The following is a 22558-nucleotide window of genomic DNA, read 5'->3' on the forward strand; positions in this document are numbered from 1 at the left end:
TGCGTACAATTTCACACCTCCATTCAGAAAGCACGGATCTTGCAGGAAAACTTCCCTGCAGAAGGTCTAGGCCATTCCACAGTTCAATCAAAAATTAACAGACATCATGGCCGGGCGATTCATTATGTGACGAATACCGCACCTCGCTGCCGCCGGACGTAAAATACGTAGAGCCAGTGAGATACGGTATACTGGTTACCAAGGCGTGACGTTACACCGTCCCTGAGGAGCAGGTAAGGTCAGCTTGGTACAATGTTCACAGACTCCTCCTGTCCACATGGACACAGAGAGGCAACAAGCTGAGGGACCCTTTTCACTGCCCCAGTGAAACAGTGCTTCCTCCACCCGGGAAGACTGCCACCAGCTTCTCGTTTGATATAAGCCCGGTCCGTTAACGGGGTTATATAGGGTGAGAAACCAACACGCAGTAGCGTATAACTAGGCCGAAACACGGACATGGGGATTCGTGATCGAGATACCAGAACAGCACAAGATTAAGTTATATATTGGGTGGTGGTGCTTTGGGTGATTATGAATAATGGGTTTCTGTAAGGCTTGGCTGTAGTCACAATGACCCTTTAAGCTTTTCATCTTGGGGAAATTTGGACATTTTAAGCTTTTGGGGATTTCAACATTTTTTTATAAATATTACTAAATGTAGCTTAAATGAATACCTATATTTATACATTTTTTATGAAAGCAAAAAGGAAAAAAAATGTGTGTACGTTTGTATATTGCACACACACAAAGTCCGCTATACTATTGCTAAAACTAATACATTTTTTTATGAACGAAAAACGGTCAGCTAATGGCTTATGTAAAGGTCTTATCTGTGATGTTCTGAACTCATAAACACTCATTCTAGCTAAACTCTTAGCAAACTAATAAGAATATGGCTTATACTGTAGAGTGTTTATATGAGGTCAGGAGATCACAATAAGCCCTCTACATGAGCTGTCATATCACCTGACAGAACTCAGGAAAGATAGTCTCAAATGATGTTTGACCGCATGTATCGTTAAAACTGCTGACAAATTTTAATAAAGACCAATGAGTAAAATGAAATCATTTTATGTGACCATTGGCTGCCGCAGGTAGACGTAGCCTGTGTGAGCCAGGCAGCAGATGGCTGTTTAGCTTATCCTTACACACATGCAACCAATGTGAAGGGAAGGATGACTCTCTAAAACCATTCAGGGTTAAACGAAACTTAGGGGGACGTTTATGAAGACTGGCGATTTAGATGCTGGGCCGTTGTCCCTTCTGCAATGGCGGTTCATAACGTAGGCAGACTTTATACTTGTCTAAATCTAAATCAGCTCCCTTGCTGGTGTACATTTAGACCATTTTCTACATTAAAACAGACGTAGAAAATGATAAATGAGACGGGCCAGCTGGTCCGCCCTTTTACCCGCCCACGCCATGCCCCCTTTTTTAGACCTGTTGTGAGCAGGGAAAAAGTCGCAGATTGCAGAACAAATAACCTTTGCACCGCAATCTGTGACAGATTATATGCCAAAAGTGGCATATATTTGTTCCTAAATGACCCCCTTAGAGTTTATTCACACACAAGTGAAAGTGTGCCTCAAAATTTGAACATCATTCCATTATTAAGTCCAAATAACACCACCACTCAGGAAAGTGGAAAGGGATTCTATGGGTATTCATAAAATAAAATTACAAAAAATACTTTAATATTACTATATTATAAGTATATTCCTAAATACATTTCATTAGTTATAATGACTCATTTTCTCTAGGGAGCAATCATCGGGGGAAATAACATGGCCACCGTCCTATTAGTGCACACAAAACCTGTCGCACAGGTGGACAAGTTACTTCACAACACTAAGGTAAAGAGCTGCCTCATCCTCCTCTCCTACTTGTCATAATCCTGAATACAGCTGATGAGATCTACAGCTAAATCTCTGTAGGATTGGAGTTCATGAGGAGACATGAAGTACAGAGAGGAGGGTGGGGATGTGACTAATGAGCAGCAGCACTTGTATGCAGTCTCTGTTACCACAGACCCACATTACCACAGTCTGTCCTGTCCAACCCTCTCTGTACAAACAATAAAACTGGGAAATAGTGGCATTATACCTACTATAAATGGAAAAAAAATACAAGCTCTTTGCGCACATTTTTGATCAAACGTGTGTAGGGCCCATCTACCAGGTGTCAAGGTGGCTTCTGCAGATGGGTCCCTAACACTAACAGAACTGCCTATCCTGGCCTTGACTAAGCCTACAATATTCAGGGCAGTGTAGGAACCAGCTACATATATACTCTGCTCAGAAGCCCTAGGCAGATGAGCGGGTAGTGCTCAATCTAAAAGAGGCAGCTACCCTCAATATATACTACACTATACTAGCATCCTCTCTGTACTTCATATCTCCTCACGAACTCCATTCCTGCAGAGATTCAGCAGAAGATCTTATCAGCAGAGAGGAGGTTGAGGCAGTTATTTAGCTCAGTGTTGTGAAGTAACTTGTACTCCTGTGTGATTAGGACAAGTAATATTTAAGTATTTTCAATAAATTTATTTTATGAATTAACGGAGAACCCATTTAAGGGCTTGTGGAATAGAAATGTATTGAAATGATTGCCAGCCTTCCCTCTATGACTGTGTATACCAATACACTGATAGGACCACCTCCTAGACTTCAAAGCTCAGAATGAGCTGGAATTTATATGACTGAATTAGGCCTCATGCACACGACAAAAAAACGGACACACTGTCAGTTTTTCATGGCCATTTTGCATCAGTGTGTGCATCCATTTTCTGGCTGTGTGTCCGTTTTTAATGTCCGTTTTGCATCAGTTTTTTATGTCCGTCATTGCGCTCTCCCACATGGTTACATCACCACGCAGATCGCAGGTCCTTCTGTAGGTCCTGCTCAATGAAGAGAGAAGAGACTGCCGCACCGCGAGCAAGTGGATGAGGTGAGGTTTTGTTTTTTTAACCCCTAAATGGCCTGTGTATTCGTTTTTAACGGCTGTTAGACGGGTACATTCCTGTCAATTGGCCGTTAAAAACAGTCCCATTGATTTCAATGTGGTCCATCCGGCCGTGAAAACGGCAAAAAATAGAACATGTCCTATTTTTGGACGAACGCTATTCACTGGCTGTTAAAAAAAAAAACGGCCATGTGAATAGCCCCATAGACTATCACTGGTGCTAAAAATGGCCGTGTGCATGTAGCCTAACAAGTTATACTGTGTGCTGTTCCAGCCTTTATTCTTCTATTTTACTAATTGCTGTGTTTGCATTATCTTATCATTTACTATGTTGTGTAACGCTGACACCCTGTGGTTATTCTTATAATATATCTTATAGTGTGTTATGTAAATTTCCATTGCATTGCTCTCCTCCCTCTTTTGTGACATCACATCCTCTGTAAGGTCCTTCGTCCTTCCTCTTTGTTGCAGACTTCAAGCTGGTGAGAGCAATTCTTTTTGACCTCTAATATCCTCTAGCATACCCTGATTCTCTGCAGTTGTTTTCAAGGCAAATCAATAAATTATCAAAGCTTCACCATTGTATTCTCCTCACTGGATTATCACATGCAACTGGTGCCTATATCTGGAGATATTAGTGAGTTCAGATATCTACCATTGCTTGTACAGGGGCTATCACTCACAACCAATCAGGGGATTTTCTCTAACGTACATCTGTGGCAGAATAGTCAAAAAGAAGCTTTAATCTACAGTCTTGCATGTCTACACACAGTCTGCCAGCGAGTTTAGAGCTGTCCGCCATCTTACACACACGTGGCTTCATAAGCACAGTGCACAAGCTGGAATACCCTCTTAAAGAGACAGTACGGCTTAAATAGGAATAACATGTCCACAAGAGGCTTAGTAGATCTCTCAGTAACTGAACATACAGAAAGTCACCCTGCTCCCAAAAACTCAGATATGCAGGAAGCAGAGTCCATGTTAACTGAACAACAAGCAGTACGATCTAAACGTGTTATCAAGCCAACACAAAAGATTAGAGAGAACTTTGAGACGACCAAAGAAGAGTTCAGTGACAATTTAAACAATTTATGGCAGAGAACTGAACACTATATAGCAGCTCTTTTACGATATAACAACGACCCAACAAAGTTAACCACAACGTTGAATCGCTTAACTAACGCCTATGTCCGCTATCAGCGACTCTCTGCTAAGTACATCACTTTCCTGAGCGACTCTGATTTTGACGAAGCCTCAGAGGAGCTGAGTGAGAGAAAGAATCTCCTTGAAGAGAAGGATGCCCTAGTACAAGATGCTAAGAGCAAGGCAGAACTCCGCATCGCACATTTACAGGAGGCGAGATCCCATCGATCAACTTCAAGTAAACATACCCTTTTATCTTCCAAAACCTCTCGTTCCGGAAGGTCAGCCTTGCATGACAAGCTTATAGAAGTCCGGGCAGAAGCAGAGGAAGCTAGCGTAAGAAGTTCCTTTGCTAAGAAGGAGGCGGAGATTACGAAGAAGAAAGCAGAAATGGAGGCTAAGATAGCAGAAATGGAGGCTGAGACAGAAGCCCAGCTAAAGATCCTCCAGACAGATAGGGAAGAAGCAGCTATCTTAACTAAACTAAAGGTCCTCGAGCAAGCATTAGGCCAAGGTACCGACCCAGACTGTTTCGTTCCAGGAGAAGAGGAAGACCCAGCCGACCGCACTGCCAGGTATGTGCTAAGGCAACCATCGCCTACTCCTCCTGCTAAATCGCATGCACCAACGCCACTTCTAACTCACCAACTGGGCGAACCCACAGAGTACAAGAAATCGTTACACCCCAGTAATAAGGTAATATCTAGCACCAAGCGGGCTGACCATCCAGAGACTAAACCGCAGCTTAATCCTTATGCCACATCATTCCATCCTGATCAATCTCAACCTTATCTGCCAGAGCCCCTACATGCTCTAGAGCAGGGGTACTCAACTGGCGGACCGCGGTCCAAATACGGACCGCGGCCGCCAGTTGCCCGGACCCCGGCCATCCTTCAGAGCGCTGCTCCTCTCCTGCACACTGTGCCGTGCAGGAGGAGGAGCTTACCGGCGCACTTCCACCTGTCCCACAGCGCAGTGAGACAGGGCTTCCTCCACATGTAGCGCTCCTCCTCCTGCACACTCTGGCAGCTCTGCTCAATACAGCGGCGGGCACAGGAGCTGATGTTCTCAGCAGCGCAGGAGGAGTCTCTCCCTCCCCCCTGTCCCCGCCGCTGCCAATAAGAAGAGGCAGGAGGAGGAGGGGAGGGGCTGTGGCCACTGCGCCACCAATGAAGAAAACTGACCTGTAATACAAATACAGGAGGCGGGTGCTGGAATCAAATAGCCGGCACCCGACCTCTGTGACAGGGAGCTGCGATCAGCTGCAGTTGAGTTAACCCTTCAGGTGCGGTACCTGAGGGGTTAATTGTAGCTGATCGCAGCCCCCTGTCACAGAGGTCGGGTGCCGGCTATTTGATTCCGGCACCCGCCTCCTGTATTTGTATAAGAAACATTGGTGGCGCAGTGCGCCCCCCCCCCCCCTAGTATAAGAAACGTTGGTGGCACAGTGCGCCCCCCCCCCTAGTATAAGAAACATTGGTGGCGCAGTGCGCCCCCCCCCCCCCTTCCCCATTATAATAAACATTGGTGGCTCAGTGGGAAGTGCCAATGAGGGTTAAAAATAATAAAAGAAAATTAACTCACCTCCTCCAGTTGATCGCGTAACTGCCGGTCTCCAGTTCTTACTTCTTTCTTCAGGACCTGTGGTGACGTCACTGAGCTCATCACATGGCCCATTTCCATGGTGATGGATCATGTGATGAGCTCAGTGATGTCACCACAGGTCCTGAAGAAAGAAGTAAGAACTGGAGACCGGCAGTTACGCGATCAACTGGAGGAGGTGAGTAAATTATTTTTTAACCCTCATTGGCACTGCCCACTGCGCCACCAATGTTTATTATATTGGGGGGGGCGCACTGCGCCACCAATGTTTATTATACTGGGGTGATGGGGGGGCGCACTGCGCCACCAATGTTTATTATACTGGGGTGATGGGGGGGCGCACTGCGCCACCAATGTTTATTATTTTGAGGGGGGGCGCACTGCGCCACCAATGTTTATTATTTTGAGGGGGGGGCGCACTGCGCCACCAATGTTTATTATATTGGGGGGAGCACTGCGCCACCAATGTTTATTATATTGGGGGGCACACTGCGCCACCAATGTTTATTATATTGGGGGGCACACTGCGCCACCAATGTTTATTATATTGGGGGGCACACTGCGCCACCAATGTTTATTATATTGAGGGGGGGCGCACTGCGCCACCAATGTTTATTGTGATGGGGGGGCACACTGCGCCACCAATGTTTATTATACTGGGGTGATGGGGGGGCGCACTGCGCCACCAATGTTTATTATTTTGAGGGGGGGGCGCACTGCGCCACCAATGTTTATTATATCGGGGTGATGGGGGGGGCGCACTGCGCCACCAATGTTTATTATTTTGAGGGGGGCGCACTGCGCCACCAATGTTTATTATATTGAGGGGGCCGCCAGACGAAAAAGTCGGACATGTAGTACTTTTAGTCTGGCGGCCTCTCACCGTGCTGCGCCGTAACTCTGCCCCCATCCCCATTATAGTCGATGGGCACAGAGCAGCGGCACGGCGAAGTAGTGGCAAGATGGATCTGACAGGGTGAGCAGCCTGTCGGATCCATCCTGCTGCAAGTGTGAAAGTACCCTTACTAATGAGCGCTTCCATCATGGAACGCCCATTAGTACAGCCTTTACCTCCACCGCTACTTGTGCTAGTAAAAAAATATATATATTACGGTACCACCACCTCCATTTGCTCACGCTGCGGAGAACACTCCCTGCTGACCAGAAGCTCAGGACAGGACCTACAAGACGCCATCACGTTGGAGCACCGGTCCTGAGCGTGCAGTCAGCAGCGAATGTTCACCGCAGCCAGGTGAATGCAAATTATTATTTTTTTTTTGCAAAAGCAGAGAAGGGGGGCACTAATGGGGGCAATACTCTTACTGGGGGCACTAATGGGGACATTATTCTTACTGGGGCACTAATGTGGCCATTACTAATTCTGGGACTTACCCGGGGCGCTCCACTATAACGTCAGAGCGCCCCACGCGCATGTATCACATGATCGCATGGCATCTTTACTGTTGGCGTTCAGCTCGGACCTTCACCTGACTGCAGACCCTGGTATGTGGACCTTTAATAAAACTAGTTGAGTACCCCTGCTCTAGAGACATCACAATGCAATACAGCAATATGGAATGGGAGATCAGACATGTCAGACTTTGCCAGATACATGATGCGCAGGGAGCTGATTAACATTAGTCTCTCAAGGTTTGATGACCGTGCCGAAAACTACAGGGCCTGGAAATCGACCTTTAAAGCAGTAATCGGTGATATAAACCTCACTGCCATGGAGGAACTTGACTTGCTCATCAAATGGTTAGGCCCAGAATCTGCAGAACGCATAAAGACATTAAGAATGGTTCATGCAGGCCACTCAGAGGAAGGTCTCGCTGCAGCATGGGAGAGACTTGAACAGACCTATGGCAGTCCAGAAGCTATAGAAAGTGCCTTATTCAGGAGACTTCAAGCCTTCCCAAGGATAACTGGCAAAGACAATCGCAAACTCCAGGATCTGAGCGACCTACTAAAAGAACTTGAATTGGCAAAAATGGACCCACGTCTGCCAGGACTGAGTTACATTGATACCGTCCATGGCGTCAATCCAATAGTGTCGAAACTACCACATGGCATGCAAGAGAAATGGGCAGACCAGGGCTCCAGATACAAGAGAGAACACAATGTGTCTTTTCCCTCTTTCTCTTATTTTACCAGATTCATCAGTGACCAAGCTCGAAACAAGAATGACCCCAGCTTTGACTTCACTGAATCCACTCTACCTGCTTCATCCTCATGTTCAAGGTATGACAACACCACAAATAAACGTAGAGACTTAAGGGGGACAGTATCCGTTAGGAAAACCAATGTTCCACTCATTTCAACCTGCACTACTAGGAAGGAATACCCTGTCCTCAAAGAAAAGGATCCTAACCGCATGTGCCCCATCCATAAAAGACCTCATCCTTTAAAGGAGTGTCATGTGCTCAGGGCAAAGACCTTGCAAGAACGCAGAGAGATACTCAAAGAGCTTGGAGTGTGTTACAAGTGTTGTGCCTTATCTAATCATATGGCGAAAGACTGTAAGGTTATTATCAAGTGTGCAGAATGCAGCAGTGACAAGCCCGTTACAGCAACGCATCCTACCTTGCCTTCAGACAACGCACCATCTCAAGCTGCGACCAATGCCGTCGCACTTCATGGCGGGGAGCCACCAGCTCAATAATTAGCTACAACTACTATTTCCTCTTCCTGTATGGCGATATGTGGCAAGGAGGCTGATTCTAAGTGCTGTGCAAAGGTGTGTTTGGTCAACGTCTACCCAGAAGGGCAATCTGAAAGGGCCATCAGTATGTACGCAATTATTGATGAACAAAGCAATAGGTCTCTGGCAAAACCTAAATTCTTTGAGATTTTCGGCATAGCAGGAGAAGCAACACCATATACCCTCAACACTTGTTCTGGTCGTGTAGAGACTTATGGCAGAAGAGCCACTGGATACCTTATCTCCTCCATTAAAGGGAACGTTCATATACCCTTGCCAACATTAATTGAATGCGACCAAATACCAGATGAAAGAGATGAAATTCCTACTCCAGAAGCTGCATATCATCATTCCCACTTGAAACATCTAGCTAGTGAGATTCCCCCTATGGACATGAATGCTGACATCCTACTTCTGCTTGGGAGAGACATTCTGAGGGTCCACAAGGTGTGTCAACAATGCAACGGTCCTGATAATGCCCCATATGCACAGAGACTCGATTTAGGCTGGGTTAGGCTACTTTCACACTAGCATTCGGAGCGGATCCGTCTGATGTTTCATCAGACGGATCCGCTCCGATAATGCAGACGTTCGCATCCGTTCAGAACGGATGCGTCTGCATTAAAACTTAGAAAATTTTCTAAGTGTGAAAGTTGTCTGAGCGGATCCGTTCAGACTTTACATTGAAAGTCAATGGGGAACGGATCCGCTTGAAGATTGAGCCATATAGTGTCATCTTCAAGCGGATCCGTCCCCATTGACTTACATTGTAAGTCTGGACGGATCCGCTCGCCTCCGCACGGCCAGGCGGACACCCGAACGCTGCAAGCAGCGTTCAGGTGTCCGCTCACTGAGCGGAGCGGAGGCTGAGCGCTGGCAGGCGGATGCATTCTCAGTGGATCCGCCTCCACTGAGAATGCATTGGGGCCAGACGGATGCGTTCGGGGCCGCTCGTGAGCCCCTTCAAACGGTGCGCACGAGCGGACACCCGAACGCTAGTGTGAAAGTAGCCTAAACGTGGGCGATGTATGTATAAATAAGAGCCACAAACCATCTCAAGTGAACTCCTTCAAAACCTTTGTGCTCAACAATGGTCGCACATCTCATTTTAAGCCATGTGTTCATCATTATGAGGTGAAGGAAAGGCTTCCTAATCTCTTAAAGACACCAGACATCATTCCTACCAGTTATGACAACTTAGGAATAACTGTGTTTTGTACAACACCAGACGACGACAAACTGGCCTTGTCCATGGATGACAAAGAGTTTATTAAAATAATGGACGATGAATTCTTCAAAGATGCATCTAACCACTGGGTTGCACCTTTACCTTTCCGTGCTGTAAGAGCCAGACTCCCTGACAACCGGGAACAAGCACTCTCCAGATTCATCTCCTTGCAACGTACGTTAAAAAACAAACCAGAAATGAAAAGTCATTTTGTGGCCTTCATGGAAAAGATATTTCGCAATGATCATGTAGAGCCGGCTCCACCCTTACAAGAGCATGAAGAATGCTGGGACCTTCCATCCTTTGGGGTATATCACCCACGGAAGCCAAACCAAATAAGAGTGGTATTCGACTCAAGTGCCAAACATAACGGCGTATCTTTGAACGACGTCCTTCTCACCGGTCCGAACCTGACCAATAATCTGGTGGGGGTGCTCATGAGATTCAGAAAGGAGCCAGTAGCCATTACTGCTGACATTGAACAAATGTTCCATTGCTTTATCGTGCGGCAAGATCATAGAAACTACCTCAGGTTTCTTTGGCACAGAGACAATGACACCAGCAAAGAAATGGTTGAGTGCCGCATGAAGGTGCACGTGTTTGGTAACAGTCCTTCACCTGCTGTTGCTACATATGGCCTACGTAGGGCTGCCTTAGATGGTGAGTCAGAATTTGGGGAACATGCCAGAAACTTTGTCGTGAGAGACTTCTATGTGGACGACGCACTTAAATCCTTCCCTACAGCGGAGGAGGCCATAGATCTGCTCAAAAGGACACAAGGTATGCTTTCAAAGTCTCGACTAAGGTTACATAAGATAGCCTCTAACTGTGCTGCCGTAATGAAAGCCTTCCAGCCCAGCGATCATGCCACAGAATTCAGAGATTTGAATCTAGGGATAGACAATCCACCAGTACAGAGAAGTCTGGGACTGAGGTGGGACTTAGCAAATGACTCCCTTGGATTTCAAGTTAACTGTGCAGATAAACCATTTACTAAACGGGGAGTTCTCTCAGTGGCGAACAGCCTATATGATCCCCTGGGATTTGTGGCACCTTTGACTGTACAAGGCAAATTTCTGTTAAGACAGTTCTCAGAGTCTGTATCTGACTGGGATGCTCCACTGCCCTCTGACAAACAACAAAAGTGGGAGTTGTGGAAGGAATGCTTGCATGCATTAGACAGTATTCACATACCAAGGTGTTACACTCCAACATCCCTTACAGCCACTCGGAGGAGAGAAATCCACATCTTCTCAGATGCGTCTACTGAAGCCATCGCAGCTGTTGCTTATTTAAAGGTAATAGACTATTCCAATTAAGCACATGTTGGATTTCTGTTTGGAAAGGCAAAATTAGCTCCAAAACCTGAGCACACCATTCCTAGACTCGAACTTTGTGGGACTGTGCTAACCGTAGAGATTGCGGACTTTATACAACGTGAGCTGGATATTCAGGTGGATGACATTAAATTTTACACAGACAGTCAGTAAGGTTGTCCTGGGTTACATCTACAACCAGTCAAAACGCTTCTACGTTTATGTCAGTAACCGCATTGAAAGGGTTAGAAGATCCTCTAAACCTGAACAGTGGCACTATGTTCCATCTCATCTCAATCCCGCAGATTGCGCCACCAGACCGGCATCTGGTAGAGTCTTTGCAACTTCTTCTTGGTTGACAGGTCCAGCGTTTCTGCTGAACCATAATGAAAAAATGGACCCTTATGAAGATCCAGAGATTCGGCCTGAAGTTAGTACCTTCGTCACCAAGTCTGAAAGGAGGGCTGGCTTGGGCTGTCATCGCTTTGAACGCTTCTCTAGATGGTCAAGACTCATTCACATCATTGCAAGGTCAGTCCACATTGTTCATTGTTTTCATGCTGAGAAGCATAACACTGACTGTCGCAGTTGGCACCTGTGCCATAAACCTCTCACGGCAGAAGACATTATTCTGAGTGAATTGCTTGTTATACGTAACGTACAGCAGAGTGCCTTTAAAATGGAACTGAAATGTATACATGACAAGCAAGATATACCAAAAGGCAGCCCCATTGTCAACTTGAAACCAGTAATTGATGATCGTGGCATGCTGAGAGTTGGTGGTCGCCTAAACAAGGCTAAGCTAGAGATTTCAGAAATGAATCCCCTCATTATTCCTGCCAAACACCACATTACTACACTGCTGATACGGCATTATCATGAAAAAGTCCAGAATCAAGGCCGGCATTTCACTGAGGGCGCTTTAAGAGCCGCAGGTCTTTGGATAGTCGGAGCAAAAAGACAGGTTGCTCATATTATTCACCATTGCATTAAATGTCGCAAGGCGAGAGGAAAATTACAACATCAACAAATGTCTGATTTGCCAGTTGATAGGACAAGCACCGAACCACCGTTCACTTATGTTGGTCTGGACGTCTTTGGGCCATGGACAGTCACTGCACGTAAGACCAGAGGTGGTCATTCAGAAAGCAAACGATGGGCAGTGTTGTTTACATGCTTAAGTGTACGTGCTATACACATTGAAACAATAGAATCCATGAACGCTTCTAGCTTCATCAATGCTTTAAGACGATTCCTCGCCATCAGAGGACCAGTAAAGCAAATAAGATCTTACTGTGGAACCAACTTCATAGGAGCCTGTCGAGAGTTGCAAATTGACTCTAAACTAGTTCAAGACTACTTAGCCAATAATGGTTGTACATGGATCTTTAACCCCCCGCATGCCTCTCATATGGGCGGTTCATGGGAAAGAATGATAGGCATCACCCGCAAAATATTGGACTGTATGCTGATGGACTCAAACCTCTCAAGGCTCACCCATGAGACTTTGACTACCTTCCTGGCTGAGGTTTCCGCTATTGTCAACTCAAGACCTCTTGTACCTGTATCTATGGATCCAGAATCCCCTGCTATTCTCACTCCAGCAATTTTTCTCACTCAGAAGTTTGGATCTGTTCCTAATCCACCTGAAGAGTCTTCTTCTAGTAACATATATCTGAAACAGTGGAAGCACGTTCAACATCTGGCCAACTGTTTCTGGAGCAGTTGGAAAAAAGATTACTTAACGCTTCTGCAAGCACGTAGAAAGTGGCAACAGGTCAAACCAAACTTACAGATAGGAGATCTTGTACTCATGAAAGACCAGAAGGTGGAAAGAAACTCGTGGCCCATGGGACTCATCTCAAAAGTCTTCATCAGTGAAGATGGCAAAGTTCGCAAGGTGGGAGTCACCATCGCAAAACAAGGCCATCCCAAATTCTTTATCAGGCCTGCATCTGAGATTGTTCTCCTCTTACCCGTAGAGGAATGATTCTTTTACTTGAGGAACTTTATTCCTGGGAACCAGAAGACTCAAGGCGTTGGACTGTTCCAGTCCACCATTTCCAGTGTGTTCTTTTTGTTTGTTTTTTGTCTTTCAGGTTCCAACATTTCATGGACATTTTGTAGTTGCATATATAGTGAAATCCAAGGATTTCAGACGGGGAGTGTGCTGTTCCAGCCTTTATTCTTCTCTTTTACTAATTGCTGTGTTTGCCTTATCTTATCATTTACTATGTTGTGTAACGCTACCACCCTGTGGTTATTCTTATAATATATCTTATAGTGTGTTATGTAAATTTCCATTGCATTGCTCTCCTCCCTCTTTTGTGACATCACATCCTCTGTAAGGTCCTTCGTCCTTCCTCTTTGTTGCAGACTTCAAGCTGGTGAGAGCAATTCTTTTTGACCTCTAATATCCTCTAGCATACCCTGATTCTCTGCATTTGTTTTCAAGGAAAATCAATAAATTATCAAAGCTCCACCATTGTATTCTCCTCACTGGATTATCACATGCAACTGTGGCAGAATATACTGAATATTTTCCCATAAAACTACATGTCAATCTGCTCAGCTTCTCCTGCTCTATAACATGATACCTTCAGCTCAGACACCATGTTTAACATGACAGGTTCCCTTTAAACATCACCTTGAATTTATGGCTTCTGGGGAAAAAAATAATTATTTGACCGCACCAACATATGGGGGTCAGTCTGCTATAGGTTTCAGCATGGTATGTTTGTCAGATAGTAGAGTTATAAGACAAAAAAAGAGATTGTTAGCTGCAAATACCAAAGTAATAAACAGCAGACATAACTGAGGTGTTCCCTTTCCACAGCATGTTGGTTTCTGCACAGGAGGTGTTTACCACACACCTGGAATGCAAGAAAAGTATTACGTGTCCTGTGACATCTACAACCCAAGGGTAAGCTGAGTACATGCTTCAAATTGATAATCAGTCACATTTTGAACTAGACATGTGTTGTTGTTTTTTTTACTCGGGAAGCCTTTCACTCAGAATAGTAGAGAAATACACTTGCATACACATGAGACAGCGATCATAGCCGCCAATGACTCGTCAGTGGAATTGTTCATGCGAATGATCCAATCACCAATGTGCCAGACTAAAGAGTCGATTTCTAAAGAAAAAAATGAGTTCCTGGGCCTTAAGTTCAATGGTAAGTGATTGGCCAAACGATTGCTCTTGCTGATATTTCAAACAAGGGTCAGTCAAAATTAGCAATTGCAACTGACATCTCATGGTATTGGCAGATTCAATGCACATAGTAAAGTTGTGTGTTATATGGCAGCATTATGCCTTACATTATGGGATTCATAAGCCTTCTGTATGCTGCAGTATGGTGTCTTCCCTAGAAGCAGAGAGTGCCATACTTTTGTTTTATTTCCAAATTTTCTAATTTATGAGAAAATAACCTAAATCCTCCCAGCCACTCCATTCATTCTCTATGGAGCTGCTCGGCTGTCTCTGACAGTCCCAGAAAGTCCATAGAATGAATGGAGTGGCACTCCATTGGGATCAGAGGTGGTCCCAGCTGTTGGAACCCTACAAATCAGTTAGCTATCCCCTATTCTGTCATATCCAGGGGATAGGGGATAACATTTAATAACCAGAATAAATGGAAATGACGTTTAATCTCAGAAATATGTGTAACAAATCCGTAGCATGTGAATATAGCATTAGGCCACTTTCACAGTGTTTCACATTTTCTGAGCTAAACCCTTGCTGACTAATGTTTTTATCAAAATCAGCATGTCTGAGTATAGTGTTTTTTCTGTTTTTTGTCTCCATAGCAAAATGAAAACACCATAAAACATCTCAAACTTTTGGTGTAATGAGGAGTTTATATGACTATGTGTTTTCAAATGCTGAAAAAAAAAACTGTGTGTAATAGGCCTAACGATTGGTGTAAGGCTACTTTCACACTTGCGTTGTTGTTTTCCGGTATTGAGATACGGCAGAGGATCTCAATACCACGAGAAAAAAAAATTCTGTTTAGTCCTCATGCATTCTGAATAGAAAGAGATCTGTTCAGTATGCATCACGATCTCTTCTGTTCAGGCAGCATTCCGTTTTGTGACCGGACACAAAACCGCTGCAAAATGCAATTTTGTGTCCGGTCATAAAAAATGGAAAAAATGGATCCAGAACTGAAAACAATGAAAGTCAATGGTGACAGATCCGTGTTTTTTTTGTCTAAAAAACGGATCCGTCACCCATTGACTTTCAATATATTTAGTGACGGATCCATTTTTTTCCATTTGATTTCACACAACCACATCCTAATGCCTCATTCACACGTCAGTGTTCGGTCAGTGATTTCCATCAGTGATTGTGAGCCAAAAGCAGGTGCGACTCTAAACACAGAACAGGAGCAGATCTTTCCCTTATACCTTATGTCTGTGGAGGCTCCACTCCTGGTTTTGGTTCACAATCACTGATGGAAATCACTGACCAAACACTGACGTGTGAATAAAGCTTAAAAGAAAGGATGCATCATGATGTGCAAAATCAAAATGGATACGTTTAATTCACCTATTGAGATCCTCTGCCGGATCTCAATACCGGAATTAACAACGCTCGTCTGAAAGTAGCCTAATCACAGTATAATGTAAAGTTATGTAAGTTTCTAACAAACCTTGTCTTTGAATTACGTACCTTTTCAAGAACCCTGATTGTTGTCAGTTACTCGTTCACAAACAGAGGCTAAAAACTTGTCCTGTTCTGACTCAGGGTCAGAGACTGTTAGAAGAGAGTTCTCAAACTTTAAGGCTAGGTCTACACGACGACATTTGTCGTGCAACAGATAGGGCACAACTACACTGCAACATTTGTAGCGCAACATTTTGTTGAACCAATGTCGCGCAACAATTTTTATAATGGCAGTCTATGGTGTCGCACTGCAACATGCAACATGCTGCGACTACGACGCAACAGTCGCAGAAAATCCATTTGAGAAATCCAGTTGCGTTGCAGTCGCAGCATGTTGCATGTTGCAGTGCGACACCATAGATTGCCATTATAAAAATTGGCGCGCGACATTAGTGCAACAAAATGTCGCGTGACAAATCTCGTCGTGTAGACCTAGCCTAATAAGCTGTGCACCTATGTCAGTTGGACATGATCTTAGCAGATCTTTGCCTCAAGATGTCAATGAGAATGTTTCCATTCACTGACAACAACTAGATGGTTTTTAAATTGTAAGGAATTGGTAGACAAATGTGGTAATTTATCAAACTGATGTAAAGTAGAACAGGCTTAGTTGCCCATAGCAACCAATCAGATTCCATCTATAATTTTTGACAGCTCCTTTGGAAAATGATATGTGGAATCTGATTGGTTGCTATGCACAACTAAGCCAGTTCTACTTTACACCAGTTTGATAAATGACCCCAAAATATTTTAGTTTCCCATGACTTTTTATTATACAGCAATTTATCTATAATGGATTAAAACTAGAAAATTACTAAAGGGGGTCCTGATCGGCAAGGGTGCCAGGAGTTGAACCACCACTGATCACATAATGATGACCTTTCCTTAGGATAAGCCATCTATATTAAACTCGCGGAAAATCCCTTTAAATTAATTTTATCTATTTGTTTAGTATAATATAGTTTTTTTTAATAAACAAAAGCCTGAATATGATTTTTCTTTTCAGGTTGATAAAGACTATGATGATCATAGACATCAGCTTTGTGGTCATGGACCAGATAGATCAAATAATAAACAAGGAGAAGAAAAGACCACAGTCCCAGGCGTAGATGTAGCAGAAGAAATGCAAAAAGATGCTGGGGAGTCAGGAAAAGGCAAAGAGGCACCTGGCAATTGTGAGCATGGGCGATGCCCACTCCACAGGGGTCATAAGCATCATCGTTGCCGACATGATTACCATCATCATTATCCTCACCATCATAATCATTCTCACCATCATGACCATCCTCACCATCATGACCATCCTCACCACCACCGTCATCATCATCATGATCACCACAATCATACTGCATCTAAGGATGGCAGCTCATCTGAAGAACATTCTGATAAAAAACCTTTTGAAAAAAGATCAAAAGGTTCAGTTGAGATTTACTATCTTTCTGCTGTGGGAGACTGTGCACCACATCCTACCATTGTCCACCAACCTCAAAAATATGAAAAGCCTGGGAAGCATGGAAAGTTTGATAATATTGAATTTCCAAGTGAACAATCAAAACTGAAAACATGTCCAGGTGAACCAATGGTAGAATTACCACAAATTGTTCAAGATTGTCTTTTTAAATAATATAGAGCAACAGCATTTGTCTACTATATATGTTAAAAAGAGCAACAATAAACATTTATGAAACAAAAAATAGCAGTATTTGTCACCTTCAATGCATGTCATAAAGGAAAAATCTGAAAAAGACTTAAAGATTCACTACCTTTTCACACAACTCTGCATAAATTAATAGTACAAGCAAGTATAAGAAACTTTATAATGTATCTTATCAAACAAAAATGCCTTGTTCTAGAGTCATCAGCTGCCCCCTTCCTTTCTAAAATAACTTTGACCAGAAGCAGACTAGGAATTTTACGTGGTCCTGAAAAAAACTAAAAGTGGCCAACACAAGTACGTGGGGCCAACAGAATAACATAGTAATGCACAAAATACTGCCTCAGCAGAACCAAATATCACAGTACAGAACAATATACTGCCCCAGTAGAACCAAATACCACAGTTCAGAACATATTTGACACTGTTTCCATGCAGAAACTGTGGGAGGTAAGCTGCACAGAAATTGGACCCTTTGAATCCACATGTGGACCTGCTACTGTTGTGCGAATATGCAGCAAAATTTCAAAGGTCAATCTTTGACAACCAGTCTGACTGTGGAATATGTGCTACACCGTGGACTGACTGCAGCAGTTACAGCATACGCTGCATAGTAGATGTAAAAACATACTGCATCTGCTGTAAATGCAGCGGTCAGTCCACAGTGTAGCACAGATTCCACATTTAGGCTGGGTTCACACATGACGGAATGGCTACGGATTTGCCGTCACAGATTTTTGCAGTGTCGAACATTTCCAGCAAAGTGAATGCGATTTTAAGAAATGTTATCCCCACGCTACATACAAAAATCATAGCGTAAACTGACCTGTGGTGCAAATTGTAAATCTGCAGCATGTCAATTTATGCTGCAGTTCTCCCCAGCAAATTCCACCCTTTGCAATGGAGAGTGGCAAAAAAACCTGCACTGGAACTAGCACTTTGAATGAAACAGGAAGCACACCTCCATTCAAAGTGTAATGTTGGGTTACTACTAGGGTTGAGCGAACCCGAACTGTAAAGTTCGGGTTCGTACCGAACTTTAAGATTTTTGGACCCCGGACCCGAACCCGAACATTTCAGTAAAAGTTTGAATTCGGTGTTCTGCGATTTCTCTGCGCTTTTTGAAAGGCTGCAGAGCAGCCAATCAACAAGCGTTTAACTGTCTGACCTTAGAAGCCATCACAGCCATGCTCACTAATGGCATGGCTGTGATTGGCCAGTGCAGCATGTGACCCAGGCTCTATATAAGCTGGAGTCACATAGCGCTGCACGTCACTCTGCTGTTACAAGTGTAGGGAGAGGATGCTGCTGGACTGGTGATTTCTGGGAGAGAATAGGAGAGAATCTAACTCAGCGATCTACATACAATTAGTTGTGTGGGTGCAGGGCACAATCTTTTTTCCCTGCCCTGATCCCATTGACCAAAAAAAAACTACTTTTATCCGTTTGTTACTTAGGTGGGCGGCGGCGGCGGCCATTTTATGCAAGCTCAGTGCACCAGCACTGCATCTGAGCTTTTGTGACATTCTAATCCAAGCTTGAAAAATTGCACTAATAATCTGGTTGTAAAAAAAATCACCCTTTTTTGGCAATATACAACATCTGGTGCATTTGCAGGATTAGTCAGTGTGCAATTTTAGCTAGAAATACAGGCATAATTTTCTGGGTTTTTTAAAACGCCCTTTTTGTGCAAAATACACTATTTTACATCCTTAGCTGCATCTGGACGTGTGAAATTTAAACGTTATATACAGCTTTCATATTCTGTTAGTAAAAAAACACTTTTTTGGCAATATACAACATCTGGATTAGTCAGTGTGCAATTTAAGCTAGAAATACAGCCATAATTTTCTGGGTTTTTAAAAACACACTTTTTGGCCAAAATACACCAATTTTACAGCCCTTCGAGCATGAGCACGTGTGAAATTCAAGGGATATATACTGCTGTCATATTCAGTTATTAAACAAACACCCATTAGGGCAAAAAAAGTTTATTTGGCAGGCTTTGCTGCATACGTCATTGTAAAATACACCCTTTAAATACAGCGGTTCTATTCAGATATTTGAAATACCGCCATTTTGTGCACAAATCTTTAATTGCGGCCTAGTGTGGGTCAGGCCGTGTGAGATACACCCTATATATACAGGGCTTATATTCTTCTATTAAAAAAACAACCTTTCTGGGGCAAAATACACAATTTTTCAGGCCTTGCAGCATCAAGATGTTTGAAATTCCAGGGTTATATACTGCTGTCATGCCCTGCTATTTTATATACCCTAAAAGATGAAGCCTAGGTCCCAAGATATGCGCAATGACAGTTACAGTATGTGAAATGTAACTAAGTCACTAGACATGAGCAATAGTTAACAACTTGAGCTGGAGACTAAGTCCTTAGTTACTTACTATTAAAAGTACAGAGAGAAATAAGACTAAGTCTTAGGACATGCGCAATTGATAGGAAGAACAGCTGTAGACTAAGTCTCTAGACATGCGCCATAGATCAGAAATGTGAAAAAAAGAGACTAAGTCCCAAGACATGCACAATATAAAGTAATGAAGAGCTGGGGACTAAGTTGTAAGACATGCGCAATAGAGAAGAAATGTGACAAATAACTAAGTCTCAAGACATGCACATTTTGAAATCAACAAGAGATGGAGACTAAGTCCCAAGACAAGCGCTACAAAAGAGAACAAAAGTAATTTAGTAGATTAAGTTCTAGCGCATGCGCGGCCACTAGTGATGACATACACAGACTCCTGACGAATAGAAGAGGACCGAATAGGTAATAAAATGACGAAAGAGGGGAAACACTCCACTATTAGCAATTATATTGGAGGCTCCCATGGATATATGTTCCGATTGGATGAAATAGGGTTTCGGCCACACTGATGACATGTTAACAGAAGCTATATAAGTTGCTGATAAACGAGCGTGCTCATACACTGCCCTAACCCCTGAAGATGCTGGTACACATGGCGAAACATGTCGGGGGGCAGCGTCGCGCAATAGTTTTAATATAGCAAGCACTCAGTTACCGATACTCATGTATACGAATACCTGACTAGAATGGATAGTATGAGAAGAATTTGAGACTTTGTATCCGCTGATATTGTAACAGGGTTCCGAAGGTGCACTCGGTCCCCCATTAGCCGCAGACCTGCTGCTTAGCTTCGGGAGCGAGGATCTGTGTTTGACCTCGTTCCCAGGGCGGCTTTACTAGCTGGGTGGCTCCCTGCTCCTAAGTCTGCCTTGAGCGCCGAGCTGATCACTCGGTGCTCGACTGATTGGTCTGTCGGTCATGTGACGCTGGCCACGTCACATGACCCTCACTCCCCACTATAAATACAGGCAGCCTGCTGGCCACAGGTTGCCTGTTAATTTAGGATCCACCTGTGATTTGTCTTTCCTGGCGTACTTACCTCCTGCTGAATTCCTGACGATCCTCTGCCTGCTCCTTGTGTACTTTACTGCTCTCCTGGTATTCTGACCCCGGCCTCCTCCTGACGACCCTCTGCTGACTCCTTTGGTACTTCACGTCTCTCCTGGTATTTATGACCCCGGCTTCTCCTGACAATTCTCTGCTTGCTCCATTTGTACTTTGTAGCTTTCCTGGTATTGGCTCGGTCCGTTCACGTTCTGTTGTTTGTCTGTCTGTCATCCCTGCACTTATTCCAAGCTAGTGTCACGACCATGGTCATGGTCGTGACTCCTGTATCCGCATGCTATTGCCTGCAGTCTGGTTTGGTTGTTCAACCACAGGTGAGGGCCGCTAGTATGTTGCCTCACTTGTGGTTGCCGCTGGCAACATGTAGTTAATTCGCAGTTTTGCAGCCTGAGCTGGTGCTGGGGAGCTTGCTGCAATGTGCATGCGGTTGCACCTGGCAACCTATCTTTGTTATGTGTGTCTTTTGTATGTCTGGTGTGCACAGGGTTTTAGTTATGTGTGCACTTTCTCCTTTAAGTGGCTGTCTTCCCTTCCCTGGTGTGAGAAGGGTTAATTCCCTTCTGTGTGTGTGTGAACACTGGGTGTGTCTGTGTGGGTGTGGCCACTTTGGGCTATATAGCCTCAGTTGAGACCTGATGTCTGAGGGGTACTCCAGCCTTGTTTGTAAGCTGGAGGCACCCTCCTGGTCCTTTATACCATCTGCCAGTGAGGGCCACCCTTGTGGTCATAAATGTTGCTATGTGATGTTAAGTTTATGTTTATGTGGTGTCTGTTATTATTGCAGCTATGGTTCTGGCTTCCTGTGTGTTTATGTGTGCTGTGTCCTTTTATGTCTGTGTGTGGACTTCAGCACTTGTGTCCAGGGTTCCAGTCAGTGTGTCTGTGGCAGGTAGGGGTGGAAGTCTTTCACTCTCCTGCCATATCTATAGTCTGTTTATGTTTATATCCCCTTGCAGCTCGGCCAGTTTAGACTCCTGTTTCTCCGCATCCAGGAGGAACAGGTGGTCTACCCAGCTCCTAGTTCAGGGATCGGCGGAGGGTCAGTAGGGATCCTAGGTTCCGGAGCATGAGCCCTCCTACCATCAAGGTCGGCTCATGCAGCTAGGAGTCAGGGTCAGATTAGGGATGCGTTAGGAGGTGACCTTTCCCTAATTCTGTGGTCCTGGCCAAGCAGCGACCTACTATCTCCTGACATCACACGGCTGAGGGTTTTCCCCATCCGCAGCCGTGACAGCTAGGGATTGCCGTCCAGTTGTCCCCTGTCATTAGGATTTGCGAGGCAAGTAGGCAGGGCCAGGGGTAAGGGTGGAGCGCAGTGATCACTTCCCTCCCCCCTGTGTGTGTGTGTACGCGACCGTTACAGATTAACAGGCCCAATAACCACTGTATAATGAATCCTCTGGTGACCCTGACTGACCATGTCTCTAATCTGACGCAGATGGTGCAGGAATTAGGGGGAAAAATGAGTTCTTTTGAGTTAGGGCAAAGTTCTTCCACTCCTCAGGCCTCCAGTCCGCATTTTGAGCCCCAGATTAAGCTCCCAGAACCCTTTTCTGGAGACCGGAAGAAGTTTCTCTCTTTTAAGGAGAATTGCAAACTTTACTTCCGTTTGCGCCCCGTGTCCTCTGGCCCCGAGAGTCAACGCGTGGGCATTATCATTTCCCGACTACAGGGTGATCCCCAGGACTGGGCGTTCTCTTTACCTGCTGGCGCCAGTTGTTTATCTTCTGTGGAGGGGTTCTTTCAGGCCCTGGGTACCAGTGGCGACTCTAGGAACAATATATAGGGGGGGCACAAAGATACCACAGTCAAAAATGGGGGGGCAAAAACAAATTAA

General features: G+C 44.5%; 1 protein-coding gene across 2 annotated transcripts in view; it reads left to right on the top strand.

Annotated features, from left to right (window-relative positions):
• Positions 1-17314, top strand: part of LOC120997927 (fetuin-B-like) — a 38095-nt gene extending 20781 nt beyond the window's left edge. The window contains exons 6-8 of one of the 2 annotated variants that reach the window (XM_040428296.1): positions 13788-13874; positions 16627-16850; positions 17019-17314. In XM_040428296.1, the coding sequence (XP_040284230.1) occupies positions 13788-13874; positions 16627-16850; positions 17019-17244 (537 nt within the window). In that variant the 3' untranslated portion in view covers positions 17245-17314. The remainder of the gene's footprint in view (positions 1-13787; positions 13875-16626; positions 16851-17018) is intronic. The other variant, XM_040428297.1, reaches the window with a different exon arrangement.
• The last annotated feature ends 5244 nt before the right edge of the window (positions 17315-22558 follow it).

The sequence above is a fragment of the Bufo bufo genome, chromosome 4 (assembly GCF_905171765.1).
Source record: "Bufo bufo chromosome 4, aBufBuf1.1, whole genome shotgun sequence".
Taxonomy (NCBI): Eukaryota; Metazoa; Chordata; class Amphibia; order Anura; family Bufonidae; genus Bufo; species Bufo bufo.